The sequence below is a fragment of the Equus asinus genome, chromosome 3, assembly GCF_041296235.1.
Source record: "Equus asinus isolate D_3611 breed Donkey chromosome 3, EquAss-T2T_v2, whole genome shotgun sequence".
Classification (NCBI taxonomy): domain Eukaryota; kingdom Metazoa; phylum Chordata; class Mammalia; order Perissodactyla; family Equidae; genus Equus; species Equus asinus.
The window spans coordinates 123,587,412-123,608,883 of NC_091792.1; the positions used below are offsets into that span (position 1 = coordinate 123,587,412).

General features: G+C 39.1%; 1 protein-coding gene across 10 annotated transcripts in view; it reads left to right on the forward strand.

Annotated features, from left to right (window-relative positions):
• Positions 1-21,472, forward strand: part of CORIN (corin, serine peptidase) — a 212,213-nt gene that overhangs the window by 144,424 nt on the left and 46,317 nt on the right. For 3 of the 10 annotated variants that reach the window (XM_044765920.2, XM_014857132.3, XM_014857134.3), the window contains exons 8-13: positions 540-650; positions 2,497-2,613; positions 5,951-6,055; positions 13,421-13,652; positions 17,848-17,993; positions 18,773-18,880. In XM_044765920.2, coding sequence (XP_044621855.1) covers positions 540-650; positions 2,497-2,613; positions 5,951-6,055; positions 13,421-13,652; positions 17,848-17,993; positions 18,773-18,880 — 819 coding nt within the window. The remainder of the gene's footprint in view (positions 1-539; positions 651-2,496; positions 2,614-5,950; positions 6,056-13,420; positions 13,653-17,847; positions 17,994-18,772; positions 18,881-21,472) is intronic. The other 7 variants (XM_070505945.1, XM_070505943.1, XM_044765918.2 and 4 more) reach the window with 3 other exon arrangements.

Consider the following 21,472-nt stretch of genomic DNA (forward strand, 5'->3'; position numbering starts at 1 on the left):
AGTTATTTAAAATATGAATTATGTATTTAAAAAGTTCAATAGAAAAACCTAAGCCCAGCCTCAGAAAAGATGACAGGAGGAGATACTTGCCTTCCCAATTTCCCATAGAGAGGTAAGTTACAGTTCTTAGAAACATGATAGAATTGCCATAAATACATCAAATCAGCTACATTGTCAAACCCAAATCACACAGTTCTGTTTAGTTGAACCAGTGTAAAAATCAAAAATTTTTCATAAGGAAAGAAAATGACTAAACAAAACAAAAAACAACAGCAAGAACAAGCAATGGGTCCTGAGAAAGCTGACAGTTGTTACTCATCTGAAAAGCAGATAGGTCTTACCTCATAGTGATGGTGGCCAGTGGGCCACATGCTTGGTTGGGAGGTGACATTCTAATTATGCCAGACCCATCATAGCAAAGTTACTGAAGGTATTGGAATAATTGGAATACACTCTCTTCAGCTGGAAGCATGAGCCGTACGATTCTAAGTGTTGGTCATGCTGGTTCTCTACATCCTCATGAGTTTTGTTTTTTCCAGATTGCAATCCCACTGAGGAGCATCGCTGTGGAGATGGGCGCTGCATTGCAATAGAGTGGGTGTGTGACGGTGACCATGACTGTGTGGATAAGTCTGATGAGGCCAATTGCTGTGAGTGCCCTGAGGATTTTCATTTCTCCTACTTTTCTGTTTCTGCCTGTTTAGATAAATATATTCAAGCTTCACTCTCTAAGCAACATTCAAAGAGAAGGTTCTTATACTTTGGTCCTAGCCTATAAAGATAGTAATCGAGTGAAGTAATGACAATAACAGTGTAGTGTATCCAACTTCCACAACTCTCTCACTCAAACTCCAAGCTTAATTTGGCTTGTCTGGCTAAGTGAGTGTCTGTTTTCTCTCTCATTGCTCCTTGCATCTCCTTTCTGCATCTGTGACTTTGTCAAAGGGGATGTTCTTCCCAGAGGCTGGGGACTTTTCTTCTGCACACAATATATGAGTAGTTGATCTCCCCTGCAGGAGCCTCCAAACATATCCTCAGGCACCATTTGTGGGAGAAGATGGAGAGAACTGCCAGAGAGAAGAGAGTCTCGAATGTTCACAGACTTACACAGAGTATATGATAATAATGAGAACGTCACAGCCTGTTCTGTGTCTGGGCGAGTGAACAGTCTTCGGGTAGCTGTTACATTACCTAGCTACTGAAATCAAATATGGCAATTTACTCTGTTTTTTCCCCTGGAAACTACACTATACCCAGTAGGGAATAGTCAAATACTTGAATAGAAGCAGCTAGGTGTTAAAAGAAAAGAATATTGACCTGAAAGAGTTCATATGATGCATTTTATGCATGTTTGAACTAATTAAACTTTGTATTCTATCTTTTGCTGTCTATTAAAAGTAGAAAAAGTTGATACATAAGAGATTGAATATTTGATTTGCCTATAACTTGAGGCAAAAATAGAAATGTGGGTTGCATGGTTTTTATTTTGATATAAGACAAGTCATATAAATTAATGAATAAATACAATGCCCAGCTTTCCTCTGCCCTGAATTGAATTTGAAATGAAATATCACCTGAGTCCTTGCTTAGTGGACCCAGTGGAACAGAGAGGATGGTATCTTCATGGATCTTGGGAAAGCAAGAACATGATGCTCAAGTATAACAATTCTCGTATGGAGCCTTGATTCAAGATTAGGGACTTTTAGTATTAGACAGTAACTCAGGGAAGGCTGAGGTCAATGACGCACAGGTTTCTGATGTCCTAAACACAGTAGGGATAGAAATTAGACAAGCTTCATGAACTGGAAGGTTAATGGCCACTAGATGATCCCTTTCAAATATCAGACATCATAAGCAAGTTTCAAAATGAAGTGTTTATTGTGTTAGGTACTATGCAAGTTCTTTCTCATATGGCATTTCACTGGCCCATTAGCTCAGGTTGTATGGAATGAAATCTCGGGATGAGGAGGCAGGGAAGCTCACCTGCATGTCCTGGCCCTACGTTTTCACAGCAGTGTGACTTTGAGATGCGCACTCAACTCTTTAAGCTTCAATTCCCTTATTTTAAACAACGTTGATAATATTTGCTTTACACGTTTGAGAATTTGAGATTAGATACATAATACTCCTCACACAGTTACTGCCATATAGTAAGCCTTTAATAAATTGTGGCTTTTATATTAGTAGTAATTATTAATTACTAGTAATTAATTAGTAGTAATTATTACTACTACTTCCCATCATGTGGTTCTCAAAAAAAGTTACTCTGCAGTAAGTGCTATTTAATAAGGCACTAGAAATTCGACAAAGAAAATTTTCCATTTCAAAGATACTTAGAATTTAAAAAATTAATGATTCATTCATTTATGCAGAACATTCAGATACTCAGAACACTTTATTTCTTGGTGATGCCAGATAAACGGGAATCATTTGTGTGATCTGCAGACGGACAGAAGTACTAATGAATAAAGTGACTGTCATTCTGGCTTCCCCTAGCCTGTCACAGCCAGGGTCTAGTGGAATGCAGAAATGGACAGTGCATCCCCAGCACTTTCCAGTGCGATGGCGACGAGGACTGCAAGGACGGCAGTGATGAGGAGAGCTGCGGTGACAGTGAGTGTGTGCTACGGCCCCTGGAACATTCCTTACTGATGGACCTTCCCTCGGGAGCAAAGCAAAGTGTTGGAAGTTGCCTCATGCTTAAATAGGATTCCCACATAAATAATTTCAGATTGCCTGACACAGTGGTCCCCACAGCACTGGGCAGCCAGAAAACCCTTTCTTGTGTTAAATATAATTTTCGACCAACTTACACTGAAAATCATTCCTAAGGGTGAAGAGTACAGGTTAAACACTTAAACAGCATGGGTGGATTCAGTTAACTGTTCCTGGGGAAATGCAACACCGTGATAGAGAGAAAGGTTTAGTATATGGTATTCAATTAGATTAGATTCCAATTAGAAGGAATTGGCTTCCAAAATTAAGTGTAACAGCTTCGTAAAATAACCGTGTTTAGGGCAGCAGTTTAATGCCTCACCTTATGAAGCACTAGGCTTACGAACACTTTCAAAGGAGTCTGATACCATCTGCAAAACTCAAAGAAAAGGCAAATCAAATAAGGTGGTTTCTAAAGTGTGCCTACTTCTGTCAGAAAAGAAAGCTCCACACTGATTGTTTTAAGCCCCAGTTTGCATGGCAGCCTCTCTCAGTACAGGGCTGGGAAGAATATCCCTCGGCTTGAAAATCACTGCATTTATTTATAAGTGATCTCGCCACTTGCTGACACAGCCTCGTTGTTAAGAATGTGGTTGTTGCAGCCCTGTTGCCTGGGGTCAAGCCCAGTGCTGCTGCCCACTATCTGGTTGACCTTATGCCAGTAACTTAACCTTGTTATGTCTCCGTGTCTGTGTCTGTAAACTTAGAATAATGACGACTGCTTCGTAGAGTTGGCATGTGGTGAGCACTCAACAAATGTTAGCTCTTTTTACGTGGTCATTGTGTTAAAGCAGATCTTGGGCTGTGTTTATCACCCATCAGCTAATGAGACTGGTCACTTCTAGCTAAACTAGTTTTGTCATAATGAATATTGATCATTAGAATAGCCTTAATGAAAAAGCATTGCAGATCTAAAGAGAGAGCCTTTTAATCACAGACTTCTTACATGCAAAATTAGATAAGGAGTGCTTCATTTTACCAATTCTAAAATTCAGAAGGAAATCCTTTTCTAGGATTTCTAGTAACATGAGTTACTGTGTGCCTATCAGCCAAGCACCTTCCTTAGGATCATATTGTTCTTTCTTTCTACATAATTCAACTCTGTTTGAAATAATTTTGGATTCTTCACTAGGCAATGGCAGGAGTTTTAGATTATTTCCTGACATGTGTGAGATGTAAGAAAGTCATATGATGAAATGGATCGAAACGTAAAATTTTAGCATCTTTTATATTATTTTCTTTAATGCATTCAACTTAATAAATGTATATTGTGGTGCTAATACATGGTCAAACCACTGGGAATTTGTTGGCAAGCAAAATGCTTCACAGAGCTTGCAGGCTCCTGGAGGAGATAGGCATCATACAAATCATTCTGCAAGTCATTTTCTAACCATGGGGTGACATAGGCCATGAGGGAAAATTCAGGGTGCTAGGAGGCCATATACGGGATGCACGCCCTGGTAAAAAGCCTCAGGGAAACTTCCCTGAGGAAGAGAGATTGGAGCTCAGATCTGAAGGATGAGTGGAGTTAACAAAGGAGAGTGGGGCTGGAGAAAGCACTTCAGACACAAGGAACTGCTTGGCCAAGGGTCGCGAGGAGGGAAGGAGCAAGGTAAGTTTGTGGTGCTGGGAGAAGGCCACTGTGATTAGAGAGCTGAGAGTGAAGGGGAGTGTGCCACTACAGAATAATTGTCAACAGTGATCACAAGCTGCTTCTGCCAGACAAGGCTGGAGAGGGAAGCAGGGACCACTTCTCCCAGGGTTTTAGGCCCTATTGAAGATTCAGGCCTTCCCAACTCTCAGGCTCTGCTCTCAGCCTTCCTGTCTAGTCTCCCTTATGCTCCAGTGACTCCAGCCTGTGCGCTTACCCTCTCCAGGCCTTTGCGTATTCTGCTGTCTGCTTGGGAAACCCATCCTTTCCTGTTAGCCCAACTTACCCCATCTGCCTGAAAAATTCCTTTGAGAAGCAGTCCCCCACTGCCCTGATTTGCTTCTGCTGCTCCTTACATGTACCTTTGGTGGAGCGATGCTCACACAGCATTGTACGGTTCTGTTCATGACTATATCCCTAATTAGAATATAAACTATCACGCTCTTTTATCTTTTAATGCTTACTGCCTAGCTTGTCATATAAGCTTGTCATGTACCAGGCATTTAGTATCTTGCTGAAGTAATGAATGCGTGTTGTCTTAAATAAAATTTCTTTAAAAGAATAAACTCATGGAAATCAGCCTAGCTTACCTTGTAAAAACAGTTTGACCCTGATGACATTGATAAAAAAGAGTGCCATCTCTTTTATTCCAGGCTTTGATATATACTGTTGCATGTTAACGGTACTTGAAAGAAGAGAATCCTGTATAATAAACATTGTCTTAGAATGATAGATAAGAATATTTATATGTACATACACACTATTATTTATACTTAAAAATGCCTTGCAAGATTTTCTAGATCCAGATGACACGTCTGAAAGTAATTGGCTATAATGGGGGAGAGCTAGAAAGAGAATGGGCAGTAATTTATTACCTTATCCATTCAATCTACAAATGACCAGGAAATCAAGGGGAAAAGCAGTTTCCTCTCTACATAACTTAAGGAAAAGCCATTAGGCTGATGTTACTGTTGTCATTCATTTGGAAACAAGAAACCCAATTCTCAGGTCCTCACAGCTAGGCCAATGATACTTTCCAAGGACATACAGAAACTATAAATAACAGCTGCATAAAACTTGGACCATGGTGAAATATCCTTATTGCATTGGTGTTCATGCCCTATTTATTATTAGGGAAAGCATTTTCCTTAGAGAGAAGACTAGAATTGGGAGCAAATGAGTCTTTAAAATAACATAATTTAAGATTCAAAATGTCAAGATCTTTATGTTGGCCTCTCCCTCAAATCACTTGCATTTTATTTTGTAATCAAGTATATGCACCCGCGTAAATATAAAACTGGCTTTTTTTCCATGAAAAGCAACAATAACCTGTTTTCTTAGAGGACAGATTCCCTCTTATTTCTTCATTCTTACACAATCATTTTGGAATAACGGTGTTGTATTTAGTTGCCAGGAAAACTAATCCAGAAAGTACCTATTCAACATGTGTTTAATATTTTTGGAGAAGTTGGAAGGAAATTAAAGCTGTGTCATTCCTCAGCTCCACCAGGCGTTCTCAATCCTTCAGACCCTCGGGTAAGGAATTTACAGATGATGAAAGCGCCTGTGCCTTTCCCCTCCTAGGTCAGACTCCATGTCAAGAAGGTGACCAAAGATGCCGCTACAATTCCTGCCTTGATTCGTGTGGTGGTAGCTCTCTTTGTGACCCGAACAGTCCAAATAACTGTAGTAAGTACAGCAGCTGACAAATGCAATCACCGTGTCAGGGGATGCATTCCGCTTTTTTTCTTTTTGCATTGACATTAAAATGCTGAAGTCTGGAATCCCTTCAAAAATGTATATATCTGTTTTCTTTTTCTTTTTTGAAGGCTGCATATGGTAGCAGAAAAGAAACAAAATGGTCTTAATTAACTTAAATCAGAAACAAATGTGTCATTGTGAATGGACCATAAATCCACATTGCTTAGTATCATTACCATTACTTTCAACTCAACATCAGCTCCTATAGATCATTTTCTTGGCTCCATATGCAGGCAGATGCTATCTTTCTTCCTCTACAAAGCACAGCTTCAAAAGTGGAAACTTTATCCAAGATGCAAAGATGAGGTTCATCTAAATAGCCACATGCTACTTTGGCGGTCTATTCTTTCAGTAAAACTTATTCTCACCTTTCCAGGAACTTTGCTGACCTATAAGAATCTTGCCGCCATTATGTTAATTTGTTTCAGTGACAATGTAATACAGCTCCAAATGGTGTAAACAGGTGGCTCTCTCTAGATTGGCTATCTGGAGGAAGACAGAGTGGGCAGGAGCAGCTGATGACCACGTAGACTCCCACAGGAAATTTAAAGCGAATCAGAAACCCCACAAAGACTCTGATTTCTAGTAATGATTCCCTACTCCTGGGCTCTGCTTTCTTACTCTACTCACTTCTCTCACTTTTTATAACTAGTTTTTGGCCTCCCCTTCAAATTGGGGCTTGACATTTAGAAGCAGATCTGTCAACTTTCAGTTGGCAAGAAGGTATGACTTCTTAACACATGTCCTCACAGCTGAAGACCACTGGAAGCCGGGAGGTTGAAAGGCTGAAGGGTGCGGGTCCTTGGATTTGCTGCAGCTTTGGGCCCTAGTTTTACTTAGTGACCCTTCTAGGTCAATGTAGAATTTATAGGGGGTGCCCCTGAAACCATTAGGAAGTCTCAAGGGGTGAAAACAATGGGCTGGATGGGAGTGCGAGGGAGACAGCCAATTGAAAACCCAGATCAACAGGACTTTTTGTTTATTTTCATGAGCACTTAAGTGTTTGGCTGAAAGCAGAATACCCACCCCTCCTCTATATGAGAGAACAGTTCAGATAGATACTAGTCTGACCACTAACATGCACTGCCATTTTACTCCAAACTGATTTAAATATGTGTATGTGTGTATATGTATCTGTATGTATATATGTGTGTCTGTGTCTGTGTGTATATGTGTGTATATATATGTTGTGAGTCCATTGTTCCAATTTCCTTATCTCCAAATCTGCCCTGGAATTTTATCAGAATTATTTTTTTACTTCACTTTGAACTTAGGATGAAGAATTTTGAACAGTGGCAGTGTTCTCCCAGACATGTGTTTATTGTTAGAGTGTTGAGGGTTGTCTGACATGGAAGGGCATTTACTGTTAGACTCAAAAAAGTTGAAAGAGCAGTGTTAGCCTGTGTCGAGTCTGCGTGGGGAGTAACTGGGTGTATGTTATTTGATTTTCTCTAAGCTTGAAATATTTCAAAATTAAAAGTTTAAAAATACGTTATCACTTATCAAAAAAGGAATTTGTAGGAAGGGCACTAGATCAACTCTGGCTCATACATTCAAGCAGTATTTATAGCGTGCCTATGATGTTCCAGGCACTGGGATGGGCACTGAGCACTTTAATGACAAGGAAGGGAGACAGGATTCCAGACTTTCTGGAGAGAACTTTTCTACATGGGAGAATATACTGCCATCTTCCCACTCATAGATACTACTTTGGTTTTCTCCTTATGTTCTTCAAATATGCTCAGTTTCCCTAGCATCTCACTGTCTCATCTCCTCAGTCACTATGGATGTTCTTGCCAGATTCTCTCCATATATATCCAGCAAACATTTGAACATCCCCTCTTCTGAGTACCGAGCACTGGACTAGTCATTGATCTCCCATTCCTTCTGTGTTATTAAAACCAGTATATATGCTTGACTTCCAGTTGAGAGTAAAGACGTTATTCCTCATTTTTCAGAGAGATTCAGAGTGGTATGTGTGTGCTTCATTCTCTGTAAAGATGCAAAAGTAGCATCTCCTCTCAGAAAACTCCTCATGCACTTGAAAGTGTGGTTAATTATTTGAAGATCTTTACCACTATCAGAAACTATCACTACTTAGACTCTGAGCCACAACTGAACAACAGTCTCTTTCTCTAGCTTCCTGCCAATGGAGAGTGTGAGTTTGCAGTATTCTGTCTGGTGGGATCAGCTCTCACTGGAATTGCTGGGGAGTCTAGTCATTGAAGATACTGGTTCTTGCCATCCCATAAAATACTGTATAACTTTCTAATGGTCCTTGAAGATATACTGGGTAGGACCCAGGCATCAGTATTTTGAAAATCCCGCAGGTGACCCCAATGTGTAGCCAAAGTTGAGAATTACTGCTTTATAGATTTATTCATGACTTGGCTTCAGGGGAACTGACGTCCCTGAAATTGGATGTGAAAAAGTCTTCATAGTTTTCAAATTTTTCAATGGAGAAGGTCCATGGCTTATCTCAGATTCCAAGAAATGCCTACAATTTAAAAAAAAGTCTAAAACCAACATCTCTGATGATATTGTGTGCTGATAAACTTGAAATATCCCACTATCACCACATCCACTCATAGCCCAGAATCTTTAAACATGTTTGCGTCATGCTGGGAGGGAAAATACAGACATATCGTTGCCTTAGAGGGTAGGAGCAGGAATAGTATATCCCCTCACTCTGGTGTAGGGGGACTAATCCATCACTTCCACATGATAGTGTGCAATCCAGAGCAGGGGAAGCCGGTGGAAAGAGCAGCTGCTGGACATGTGTCTCTCCCCACCACTCTGTGCCCATGGTCACCACGGCTGCGTGAAGCCAGGTGTGACTGTCACGTCCAGGCACTCTCCAAGTTTCCCATAGTTTCCATCAACCTTTAGTTCTACATGTGTGCTCATGCGTTTTTTCCTCCAACACCAAGGAAGAAATAAACAGCTTTGTTCTTTGAATAATTTCCCATGGTCTATCAATTCCTACCCTCTCTTTATAGTCTCTAGTTGAAAGGAACAAATAGTATAGGGGTGTGGTAGAAAAGCCAAACACCATAATGGTTAAGGACTTCCGTCCTTGGGAGCAAATAGTAGATGAGGAGAATGACCTCTTTCTAAAAGCATTCTGAACTAGTAAATGAAAAATAAATGACTGAATTAGAATATTACCATTTGGTAACACAGTGAATTAATGGGTCAAGGCATTGAACATCTACAGTTGCCCACATCGCAAAAAGAGAAATCAGACACAATGTGCCTTCTGATGAAAGAACACCACAGCACTTAGAGTCTTTCCAAAAGAATGATATCTAATCAACTCTCTGGATTCAGCTGCCAGTGTTCCAGAAATGGGTAGGACAAGGCAGCATGTTTAATCTCACCAGAAGTCTGCAGAATCCAAACTCTGGCACATTCTACAGGTCAAGTCCCTGGGTTCTTCAATAGTTAAACTGTAAGGAAAAATAAAGGGATAGAGGGGGAACCCACACACTATAAGAGTTTGCAAAGATAAAACAAATTTTAAAAAATGGACAAGCCTAAACTATAGTGTCTAAGGTGCAGTACACACAGGTAATAAAACTATAAAGAAGAGAAAGAAAGTGATAATTATGAATCTCAGTAGTTACTTTCGGGGGTGAGGAGAAGGTTAAGAGAAGACAGGATATATGGAGGGGCATCTGGGATGTCTGGCAAAGTTCAAGTTCTTGACGTAGGTGGTAGTTACAAGGGTGTTCACCTTATAATAACCCATCAAGCTGTTTAAAATAATAATGATAGAGATATAAAATTTGAGGCAAGGATGAATCTTGGAGTATTATATATGCCAATGGATGTTGAAAAGTGACATTTTCTCGTGTAAACGACCATCATTTAATACATGATTTCCAGTAGCTTCAGAGTATTGATTACATCATGACAAGGATATAACACCGTTTAGTTAATTCCTTCTTTAGGCTGAATTTAACAAATCTTCTCTCAGACTTTGAAAGGTGCGATATCACTGAGACTCCCTCAGGATCATTTTTTCAACAGATATTTATTAAACCTCATCTATGTTCAGGGCATCGCGCTAGGCGTTACGTCAAACGTGGGTTGAAAACAGTGCTGGGTATTTAATCATCCTCACATGTTTGTGACACGATCGCCCTCTAGTGGCTCTTGTAAATCAGGCTAGTGAGTGAGCCTAATGCTGAAGATAAAAAAGCTTATTGATATCATAAATCATAGAATTTGAGGCTGACAGATATCTTGAGCGTTTATCTTGCTTAGCACTCTGTGAAGAACGCCTTATGAAGGAGTAAAGCACAAGATTCAATCAACCTTACCACATTCAATAAAGATCTTCGGGGTAATATATGATCATAACTTAATCCTTTCATCTCCCCTGGCTCTGAAACACTTAAAGGCTATATCCTATCCCAAATCGAAAGTGACACATTCTCCACATATCAAAAGAGAGGACAGTTATCTATGTGCTATGTCTGTGAATCAACTAAATGAAATACACTGATGAAGAGTTAGAACTTGATCGGGTGGTAGAGGAAGAGAGAGGAAGGAAAGACAGTCAAGGAGAAAAAGGCTGCACCAAAATATGTACGAATGATCCCATTTTTGTAAATTATAAGTATATTAAAGAAGTTGAGAAAAATATAGAGTTATAGCCATATCTACTGACTTGGAAGCTGGTCCTGATAAATAATGAAGCAAAAGAATGTTGAGTAATCGGAATAGTACACGTCTACTTGGCAAAAACACACAAACCTGTGTTTCTGCGTGAACATGCTGTGTGTGCAAATATGAGCGAGTGAAAGGTGTGTGAGAGACTGGGGAGTGGGTAGAGGATGGACTTTTTCTTTCTTTAATTTTTATTTTTTTCGGATGTACATCATATTTTGAATTCTGGATACATGATATCATGTTCACCACTGGAACACTGATTATAGTGCATCCCCTCACATGAGAGCCTAATCACCCCTTTTGCCCTCCCCCCACCCCCCTTCCCCAAAGGTAACCACCAGTCCAATCTCCAATGCTATGTGTGTTTTTTTTTTGTCGTTTTTATCTTCTACTTATGAGTGAGATCATATGGTATTTGACTTTCTCCCTCTGACTTATTTCACTCAGCATAATACCCTCAAGGTCCACCCATGTTGTCACAAATGGCCGGATTTCGTCATTTCTTATGGCTGAGTAGTAGTCCATCATGTAGAAATACCACATCTTCTTTATCCATTCGTCCCTTGATGGGCACCTAGGTTGCTTCCAAGTCTTGGCTATTGTGTATAATGCTGCGATGAACATAAGGGTGCAAGTATCTTTATGCCTTTGTGTTTTCAAGTTCTTTGGATAAATACCCAGCAGTGGGATAGCTGGATCATATGGTAGATCTAGAGGATGGACTTTTTCTTTATGCATTTTTGTATTTTTATCATTAAGAGGAATACGCATGTTTTTGTAATCTGAAATCAAAATGTGTAAATGTTACTCCTCTTTCACAAATCAAAGGAAATGATACACTGAACCAACCCCATACCTCCTCAGTCTCTTTCTCTTCTCTGCATCCTGTGCTCATCCTCAAGATTATGCCATCTTTACAGTGTTACGTCTTCACCAGGAAACTGAGAGACTTACTAGGCTTTGTCCGTGAGACTTTTAATCTGGGCAGTGACAGGCTCCTCATCAACATAATCTCTGCGAAGCCCTCAGATTCTTTAAATTGAGAAATAGTCCCAGAGCCATTTTAATATTTCACCCCAGTTCTTATTGCTAATCTATTTACGTGCGTACCACTTCTTAGTCAAATAATTAAATCTAATTTGAATAATTACTCTTAATAAGGCGTGGAGGCTTCAGTCAGCCTGGGCTGATTCTACCAAGACACTCACTTGATTACCTCTCTCACCTCCGGAAATGTGGCACGTCCTCTGTCGACAGGGGTAGGAAACAGGGGGTCTTTCTACTGCATTCCCTCGAACCTGCCCAAACCTCATTTATCCTTGGAAGTCTTCCTGAGTCCCTTTTGCACCACCTTGTCCCTCTGGGCTCCCAGCATTTGTTCGATATCCCTATTCTAGCCTGTTCACATTATACTACAATTGCCAGCACACATGTCTTTCTTCCTATGAAGACTGTCGAGTGCCTCAATGGCAGGGACTCTTTTTTTTTTATTTTTTACATTTTAAGTTCCTAGGATAGCTCCTGACACTCCCTCCCCACCCCGCTTTCCTTCCTTCGTTCTGGCACTGTGCTAGGTGCAGATTTTGAGATCAAGAAATAAAGTCTCATTTTTCAAAATTCTCCCAATTGTGTGAGGGAGACAAGTCAGTAAAGAATACAGCAGAGAACAATGAGTCTATGGCTGGAACATGCCTGAGAAGCTATGGCGCCTAGCAGAAACTCATAGTAGGAGGGGGAGAGTGGTTGACCAGGAAGCCTTCCTGGAAGAGGTGTTTATGCTGAGTCCTGTAGGTCAAGGAGCCGTTAACTTGGTGGGGAGGATGGGAAAGCATCATGCTAGGCAGCAGGGGCTATGTCTGCACCTGGTGGCTAGAAGCATGACTGAATCTGAGGGGTGATTACAAGTATATCAAGATATGAAAGGGATAAGAGAGGAGCTAACAGGGCCCATAAAGGCAAGCAATTCTCAAAATGTCTGGTGTCACCAAGGAAATGTTGCTGACGGGATAGTCATAGGTGATGAGGCTGGAAAGTTAGGCTGTGGTTGAAGTGTGAAATAGCCTGGATGCCAAGCTAATGAGTTAAGATTTTTATCTCATTGGCAGTGGAGATCTAACCAGTCTCAGCCTCCCCTTGCCCTGAAATCTTGTAGCTTTGTATTTAAATCTGTTGATCAACAAAGAAAATAGAAAAAAGTCATCTAGTTGCCTATTTAGCCATTCATTTCTTTTTAATGGCTGTGAAGATGATGGGGGATATACTAGTTCAGAAGTAATGAAGATTAGAAGAAGAAGGCAAAGTAAAGTGAGTGGAAGGATTCATTAAAGAGAGTCACTTTCAGGTAAGTTGAGCCAAGGAAAAAAAAGAGAAAGACTTTCTAAAACGTGTGCTGGACACTCCGCTAGCAGCTGCATATACAGAAATGAATCTTGGTCTGGCACTTTGTTAACCAAATTATTTATCTTGACAGCAATATTATATACTGCTTGCATTCTAGTCTTAGCTACTATAAAGAGGGTACGATAGACTTCAATTTTGTAAGTTTTTAAGAAATTATTTTATATGTGAAATTAATATATATATATGTATGTATCTGTATGTATGTTTTCTTGTTAGGTCAATGTGAACCAATTACGTTGGAACTCTGCATGAATTTGCCCTACAACCATACAAATTATCCAAATTACCTTGGCCACGGGACTCAAAAGGAAGCATCCATCAGCTGGGAGTCCTCTCTCTTCCCTGCACTTGTTCAAACCAACTGCTACAAATACCTCATGTTCTTTGCTTGCACCATTTTGGTACCAAAGTGTGATGTGAATACCAACCTCCGTATCCCCCCCTGCAGGTAATACAATGAGGTCTCCCCGAAGCATCTTCATTTCCCCCAGGGAGAACCATGGGAATGAAGACTTAGTTTGAGTTAGACAGAATGCAAATTTTGCTAAGGAGCTCTGTGTTTAATAAACTACCTGTTTAAAGGTAAAGAAATGGGAATTCTAAAATGAGTATTTGAGTAAGAATTCATTACTCAACTTCCAAACAAGGGAGATATGAACTCCTTTTGATAATAGTTTGTGGACTTAAGTCAAATAAAATCACATATGTGTCATTTTGGCTGATCAAGAAGCATTTTTAAAAATGTGAGTTAGGGGGCCGGCCCATTGCTGTAGTGGTTAAATTCACACCCTCTGCCTCAGCAGCCTGGGGTTCGCAGGTTTGGATCCTGGGCGCAGACGTACATACTGTTCATCAAGCCATGCTCTGGTGGTGACCCACATACATAATAGAGGAAGATTGGCACAGATGTTAGCTCAGGGCCAATCTTCCTCACCAAAAAAAAAAAAAAAAGTGAGTTAGCAGAAGAAGGAGACTATCTACCTCTTCCTCTGACAACGTTGATGTGTGTTTAAAATGCTGCCTTCCGATAAATCTCAAAAGTTAGAGACGTTACACGGGGAGTGGCCTGAAGGAGACATAACGCCAACCTCAGAGATCGGACAGGGGGTGGACATCACTGACGTTTTTCAACCTGCTTGAATGAAATACAGTAGTCTCCCCTTATCTGTGGTTTTTCTTTCTGCAGTTTCAATTACCTGCGGTCAACCGTGGTCTGAAAATATTAAATTGAAAATTCCAGAGATAAACAATTCATAAGTTTTAAATTGCACTCTGTTCTGAGTAATGCGATGAAATCCCTCTGCATCCCACTCTGTCCTACCCTGACATCATGCCTTTGTCTGGTGTATCCACACTGTATACGCTGCGATACCTGCCAGTTAGTTACTTAGGAGCTCTCTCACTTATCAGATTGACTGTCCTGGTATTGCAGTGCTTCTGTTTAAGTAACCCTTATTTTACTTAATAATGGCCCCAAGCACAAGAGTAGTGATGCCGACAATTCAGAAATGCCAAAGAGAAGTTATTGTTGTTACTCTCTTACTGTACCTAATTTGTAAATTAAACTTTATCATGGGTATATGCATATAGGAAAATACATAGTATGTACGTATGGAGTTCGGTACTATCTGAAGTGGTTTCAGGCATCCACTGGGCGTCTTGGAATGTGTCCTCGAGGATAAGATGGGACAACTGTAAGGGACAGCGTTTCAAGAGTGTGGCTTGGACTAGGGTTTGAGTGATGTCCTAAGGGTTAAGAGTGCTCCTTTGGAGTCCACTGTCTGATTCAAGTCTGGCTCTTCTGTAGCTGCTGTGCAGCCTGAGACAGATGCCTCAGAGATCACAGCCTCTGTTCCTTGACCTGCAAAATCAGGATAGCCATAATTGTTGAGTCGTGTTGTTGTGAGATTAGATGGAAGTGCATAAATGTAAAGTGCTTCCGATGGATTGTCAGCACTGAATAAACAATAGCTCTGATGATAGGACAGGAACACGGCCACATCGTGGCCATTTTGCCCTTCTTCTATGCAACTTCTATGTTAGGGGTTGTAGTCAGAGAATGTGCGCGTACAAGATGCTGTCACAGAGGTGGGTTGCTGCTCGCTCCAGGGCGAATGTTTTCCATCAAGGGGTGAATATACAGATGAGCTTCTCTAAATGTGAGTGGTATCCATGGAAACCATATGTTGGGATCAGAAGTCACTTAGAGCTTTAAGAAAAAGCAATACTATCAATATAGTGGACAGATGGGAAAACAATAAATTATATACCGAATATCAAATGGATGACAAAGTAGGGGCATCGTAGAGTCGGGACAGGAAACAATAAAATTTCAAAATGACTTGGGGAGCTGAACAAATTGTACAAATAGAGAGAGTAAAGCTTAACGTTGGCTTGTGCAAGATAGTTCTGAAAATTTTGTTAAATGCCCTTTCAAGTATCGCTGATAAAAAATCTACCAATTTGATGTTACAAGTTATTTCTAAATCTTATTCCACTTTTGCTAAGCAAGATCAATGACAGTGAATAATTATTCCTAGTAGCACTTAACAAATTCTTGTATTTGACTTTCTTTTCATATGTATAAAAAATTTCGTGGTGCAATATTCTCTGGAACAAATTTATATCCACATATAATTTATAATTTCACTGCTTAATTTTAATATTAAAAAGCCTGAGATGAGATTGATCCTGAAATGTTATTCAGTTAGCATTTTGGTAAACTTCTTTTAGACACTTTAGTTTTATTTCTTAGGTTTACACTTAAATCTTTCATTCTCAGTGGTTATCAAAATAAATTTTGCATTTAGATATTTGTTTATAAGAAAATTTTTTTAATATTATGACAAGAATAATATACTGATATGTTCATGAAGCAATGCATAGTTACTTTTGCCAAGCCAATTTATTGATCTTAATTTAGTTTTTGTTATGAGTCTGAAGAATCTAACATTATTGAGCCCTGACAATGTACTCAGTACTTTAGGATACTTCTGTCATCTCATCCTCATAATAACCTTTTGAGGGCGGCCCCTGCCATCAGGGCGCTGTCTATGGCTGAGCACCATATAGATTATGAGAACAGCGCCCCCTGGAGTTGTAGTGCCGCATATTGCGTTATTTCCATTTTATAGGAAAAATAGGAAGTAGTAGAGTTGGGCACTATACGGTCTTCCGTATAAATTAGACGTCATATGGTTAATTTAAACAAGCAGCAACAATTGTATTATATACATTTTTAATAAATCTGCAGCAAAACTATTTAGTCCAAAAGAGAGTTACTGAATACTACTGAACTTCCCATTCTGGCAAAACTAGTGTGGGAACGCCACGGCTTTGTCTTTGCCCCAAATTCCTAGGCTAAACCAGCATCGAGTTATGCTCTGCCTTGTCCAGACTTAAATGTAGACAGAGCTTTCTCTGAAACTTCCCCATTCGATTGCTCACTATTCCCTACCTTGTTGAAATTCGCTTAGAAAGTTTGAAACTTTTGAGAAATAAGAATGTATTTGAAAGGAAATAAGAAATTTGCCTAGGAACTTTACTTTGGTTGTGTCTGCTTTTTTAACCATGTAATTAATTTCTTGGTAATACACTGAGGCAAAAGCATGTTTTTTTTCCCTAGGAAGTAAAGAAACCTTCTGTGAGACATGCTGATACCTCAGTTATAAAAATATTTTGGGTACAAATGGGAAAACACACATGAAAGCACCCAGAACAATATTTAGTATATCTTTTCTTTAAAAACAACAACAAGAACAACAGACTTCGTTTTAACCAACTTGAGCTCAACATAGGTGGGTTTGGGAGAAGTACCAAGCTTGTCGACAATACTTCTAAGCTGAGTAATGGAGGCAATACCTTAGATAAACCAGGTTGGCACATGCCATGGCTCACGTGGCTTGTCACTGGAGGGAGCAACCCCTGAGAATGAGGGCTTGTACAGATTCCTTTACTTTTGGTGGCAGACTGTTCACAGTGAGATTAGGGATTTCCCTGCTTGGAACAAAAACCTTGGAGAATGTATCTGCTTGAAGGACAGAAGAGAGAACGAGAAAGGCAAACTGGAGAAGGGACTCTGTGTCCTGGATGTTGTTTAAGGTACAAACTTGCAACTAGTAGACAAATAGGTCCTGGAAATACAATGCACAGTGTAGTGAATACAGGCAACAGTATTGTATTATAATCATCAAACTTGCTAAGAGTCTGGATCTTAATTATTCCAAGTACAAAAAAGAAATGAGAATTATGACATGATAGAGGTGCTAACTATGGCAACAATGACAACCATATTACAGTATATAAATGTATCAAATCAACATGTCTTATACCTTATTACACAATATGTCAAATATATTTCAATAAAAAACAAAATGAAACAAATCTCTATTTCTGTTTCTGCAATGAAGTTTCTATTGGTGAAAGTATGTTGCTGGAATGTTTCCTTTGTAGAGATATTACTCGTTTTGTTTTCCCAAATACTTATTATATATACGTGCATCTATATATATTGGTACACACTCACACCACATACACACACAGACCTACAGCCACACAGAATTAAAACTCTGCATAGGTTCCTAACAAACATCTCAGATGTAGCCCTTTGTGTTTCTAATGTTTTGTCTTTCTTGCTCTTTTAGAGCACTGTGTGAGCACGCCAAAGAACACTGTGAGTCTGTTCTCGGGGTCGTGGGCCTACAGTGGCCTGAAGACACAGATTGCAATCAATTTCCAGAGGAAAATTCAGACAATCAAACCTGCCTAATGCCTGATGAAGATGTAGAAGGTTAATTTCTAAATTAATTACAGTGGGGTATCTAACATGGACGAATCTATCAGCTGCCTTTTGAAGGTTCTCTGTTTTTTTTTTTCTATTTAGTTGCCATTTAGGTTACATAGATGAGTGAATCTATAAATTTGATTACATTGAAGAATTTGGTGCTCATTTGTTAGGCATCGTCTTTGTTTTAAAAATAAATTGCAGAGATGAATTTAATATTCCAGGTATTTATTTTAACGGCACTTAACTCACAGAGCCCATTATATATGGATACTGCTTTTATACTAGGGGTCCTGAAGGTAATGGGGAACATCAAGGCTTGGTTCCTTCAAATGCAGAGTGTTCGGAAATCTTGGCAGTGTAGCATCATCGGGTAGAGAAATAGAATTGGGGACCGGCCCACCAGGTGGAAAGATTAGGATGGGAAACAAATTGACACGTTAAAAGTAGCTAGATAGTTAGAAGCATTGACCACAGGACATTTCAAGCTCTGGCAGTTGTTAGGTAGTCCATTCGGAAAGATAGTTAATTGCAGCAAAGCATAAAGATATTAAACAGCTGATCAAAGAGATGATGCCAAGGATGAAGGACAAAAATGCCGAGACAGAAGAAAGCCAAGTTAACTTTGGCTATTTCAGCTTTGCTGAATGGAAGACCATTCTTATCTTATCTTCAGTAACAGCTTCTCCACAACATCCCACATATAAATAGATAAATTAGCTGACGGTTCTGGGTTGGTTCTGGGTTTTCTCTCTTGACAGTAACATGGCCCATTGTTTTCACAGAATGCTCACCTAGTCACTTCAAGTGCAGCTCAGGACGGTGTGTTCTGGCTTCCAGAAGATGTGACGGTCAGGCTGACTGTGATGATGACAGTGATGAAGAAAATTGTGGTATGTATATGAGATGGCATTTTTCTTAAATGTAAGTAATAACTGGTTAGGATAAGGGACTGTGTTAAAAAATGTCAACTGTTCCCTGATAGTTGTGAGTAGTGACAAGGATTGAATGCTAAGACATTTAGTTCTTAAATTATCAAATGGCAAGGTATGAATTGATAAGTGTTTTTCCTGTTAACTATTGATTTTCCCTAAATTACACCTCTATTTAATTACACCTTGATGATATATGCGGAAACCCTTAGTAAAAGGAGAAGCACTTTACAAATGTAAGGAATTATTGTTATCATTAGGGATTATAAAGCAATTGTCATCTGTTTTAAAGTCATAATAATATGTGTCTTTGCATCTCATTTCCATGTTGTTAAATAGGCATCTAGATACACAAAGACAGAGTTCAGCCTCCAATGTTCAAATTTAATTGGGATTTATTTTCATGCCTTCTCTGATTTTGTCTCTGTTGGCAAAGGATAAAACTCTTCCTGACGTTTCTGCCTTTGAGCTCCAAAATCACCAATGCAAAGGCCAGAAATGCCAGTGGTAATTTAGGTGGAGTTAATTCCCATCTTATTTCCCTGCAAATTTTTGTAACCTCAGAACGTGTCGGAGAATAGGAAACAGGCAACGCTCTTTACTAAGCAATACTCTGGAGTAAAGCAAATGATTGAAGGGCTATCCAAAGAACAGTTTGGTTATAGTTATTTAGCTTGTTCTGCTTAAAAAAAATTGACACTTTTTGCCATTGAAAGCACATAAGGCAATACATCTTTTGAAATCATTTTATTCTTTTGGCCTTTGAAGTATGAAATATTGCCTTGCTCTCCAAAATGAATTTTCCATAGTAGACATTGCCTGTCTGGTCTAGACAAAATGTCACATGCAATCAACTAAAATCCCGTCAGCTGCTATAAATAGGGACAAGTGCATCTTCTAGAAAACTAGAGCTGTCAGAATGTACAATGACCAGGGGTAATTTTGTTAGGGAGGAAGATACAGTATTTTAAGAAGCTACTGTTGTTTGTTTGTTTGTGGTCTTTATGTAAAGGAATAAATCAAAACTCATTGAATATCCCTTATATAAGTAATTTATTGAGAATCTATTAGATTTGTTCACAAAACTATGACTTTGATGGGTTATGGTATTCTGAGATGCAATTTAAAATAGATTATTTTAGATGGTTCCAAAGATGTTTCATGATACTCTATTGGGGTGGTTAGACCTAAATTTGCAGTAGAGGACTAAATCTTTGAAAAATGTAAAAGCTTAGTTTCAAAAAGAGCCTTATCAAGACTGATCAGTCTGAGTTCAAGAATATATTCTCGCAAAGAGAAATTCAAAGTGCTATAGAGTTTAAATAACCCTAAAATGTCAGAATTCTAGTTAAGTAATGAATTTTCATCAATGCTTCAACCACAGCATTGAGGCACACTGGAAAGATAGAATAAATTGCCTAATCCTTATCAAACACTCAAAATATTGTTGGCACTATCAGAGCTCTAGTTAAGAAAAGATAAAAGTGAGTAAGAAATTACTATGCTTGGAGTTACATTAATTGCTGCAACAGTACTATGTTATCAGAAAACTCATAAAGTTTTCCAAAGCAATTGATAATAGAAATTCCACATACTCTCCCTTTTGGGATGTATGAACACAATTGAAGGGGCATGTCTGATGCTCTGGGAGGACACGCCACTTAAAATCAAATAAGAATGTCAGGTTGAGGATAGCTCAACAGAGGACCATTGCTAAATCAACCAGTTTTGATTTTGCCTACTTGTTCTGTTTTTCTCTCTATTTCCATAAGTGTGCATAGGCATACCATCTGGTAATGCAAACACCAGCTCCAGCGAAGCTGGGTTTCTCCCCAAGCTTCATGTCTTTTTGACTTATTCTGTCCATTGTGGAGTTGGCTTGGGCTGTACTGAATAATGTGACTATTTACTATTCATTCTCACACATCTGCAGCTCCCTAGAACTTCTAACAACATTATTAGGTTTTCCCTTCAAAACAATACTTATTTAATTTAATTTTAATGTAATTTCTGTGTTGGAAATTTACTTTGTGTTTCTTTGGCACATCTACAGCAGGAAAACATGGTGGCCAAAGCACATCTTTTATAAATACACTGTTAAAATATATTGGTTAGAATGTAGCAAGGAGCAATGTTGTTCTGAAGTGTCTCCTGTTCTTGTGGTAAATTTTTATCCTTGAAGTTGTTTTGATTGTGTAACTGCTAATGTAAACAGCAGTTGAGAACACTGTCAATATTAAAAATGTTTTCAGCAAGTGTTTGGAAGTATTATGCATATCTGAGCGCATCATTCCAGAATTGCTTCATGGGAGGGAAGCCTAAAAGATGGGACTGATTTATAGAGTCAGCACCGTCAGTCAAGAAGCACTTCATTATCCTAAAGGATGATGGTTTGTCATTAATTTAACATATAGTATTTGTGTGGAGCTCTCTTTAAAAGTAGTGACTTGATGAAACGAGTTTATTTTCAATCCAAACTTTTCCAAGCATTGGTATCTAAGCAATGGATAAAAGGGCAAAGATCTGGGCAAAGAAATGAATAAGAACAACATA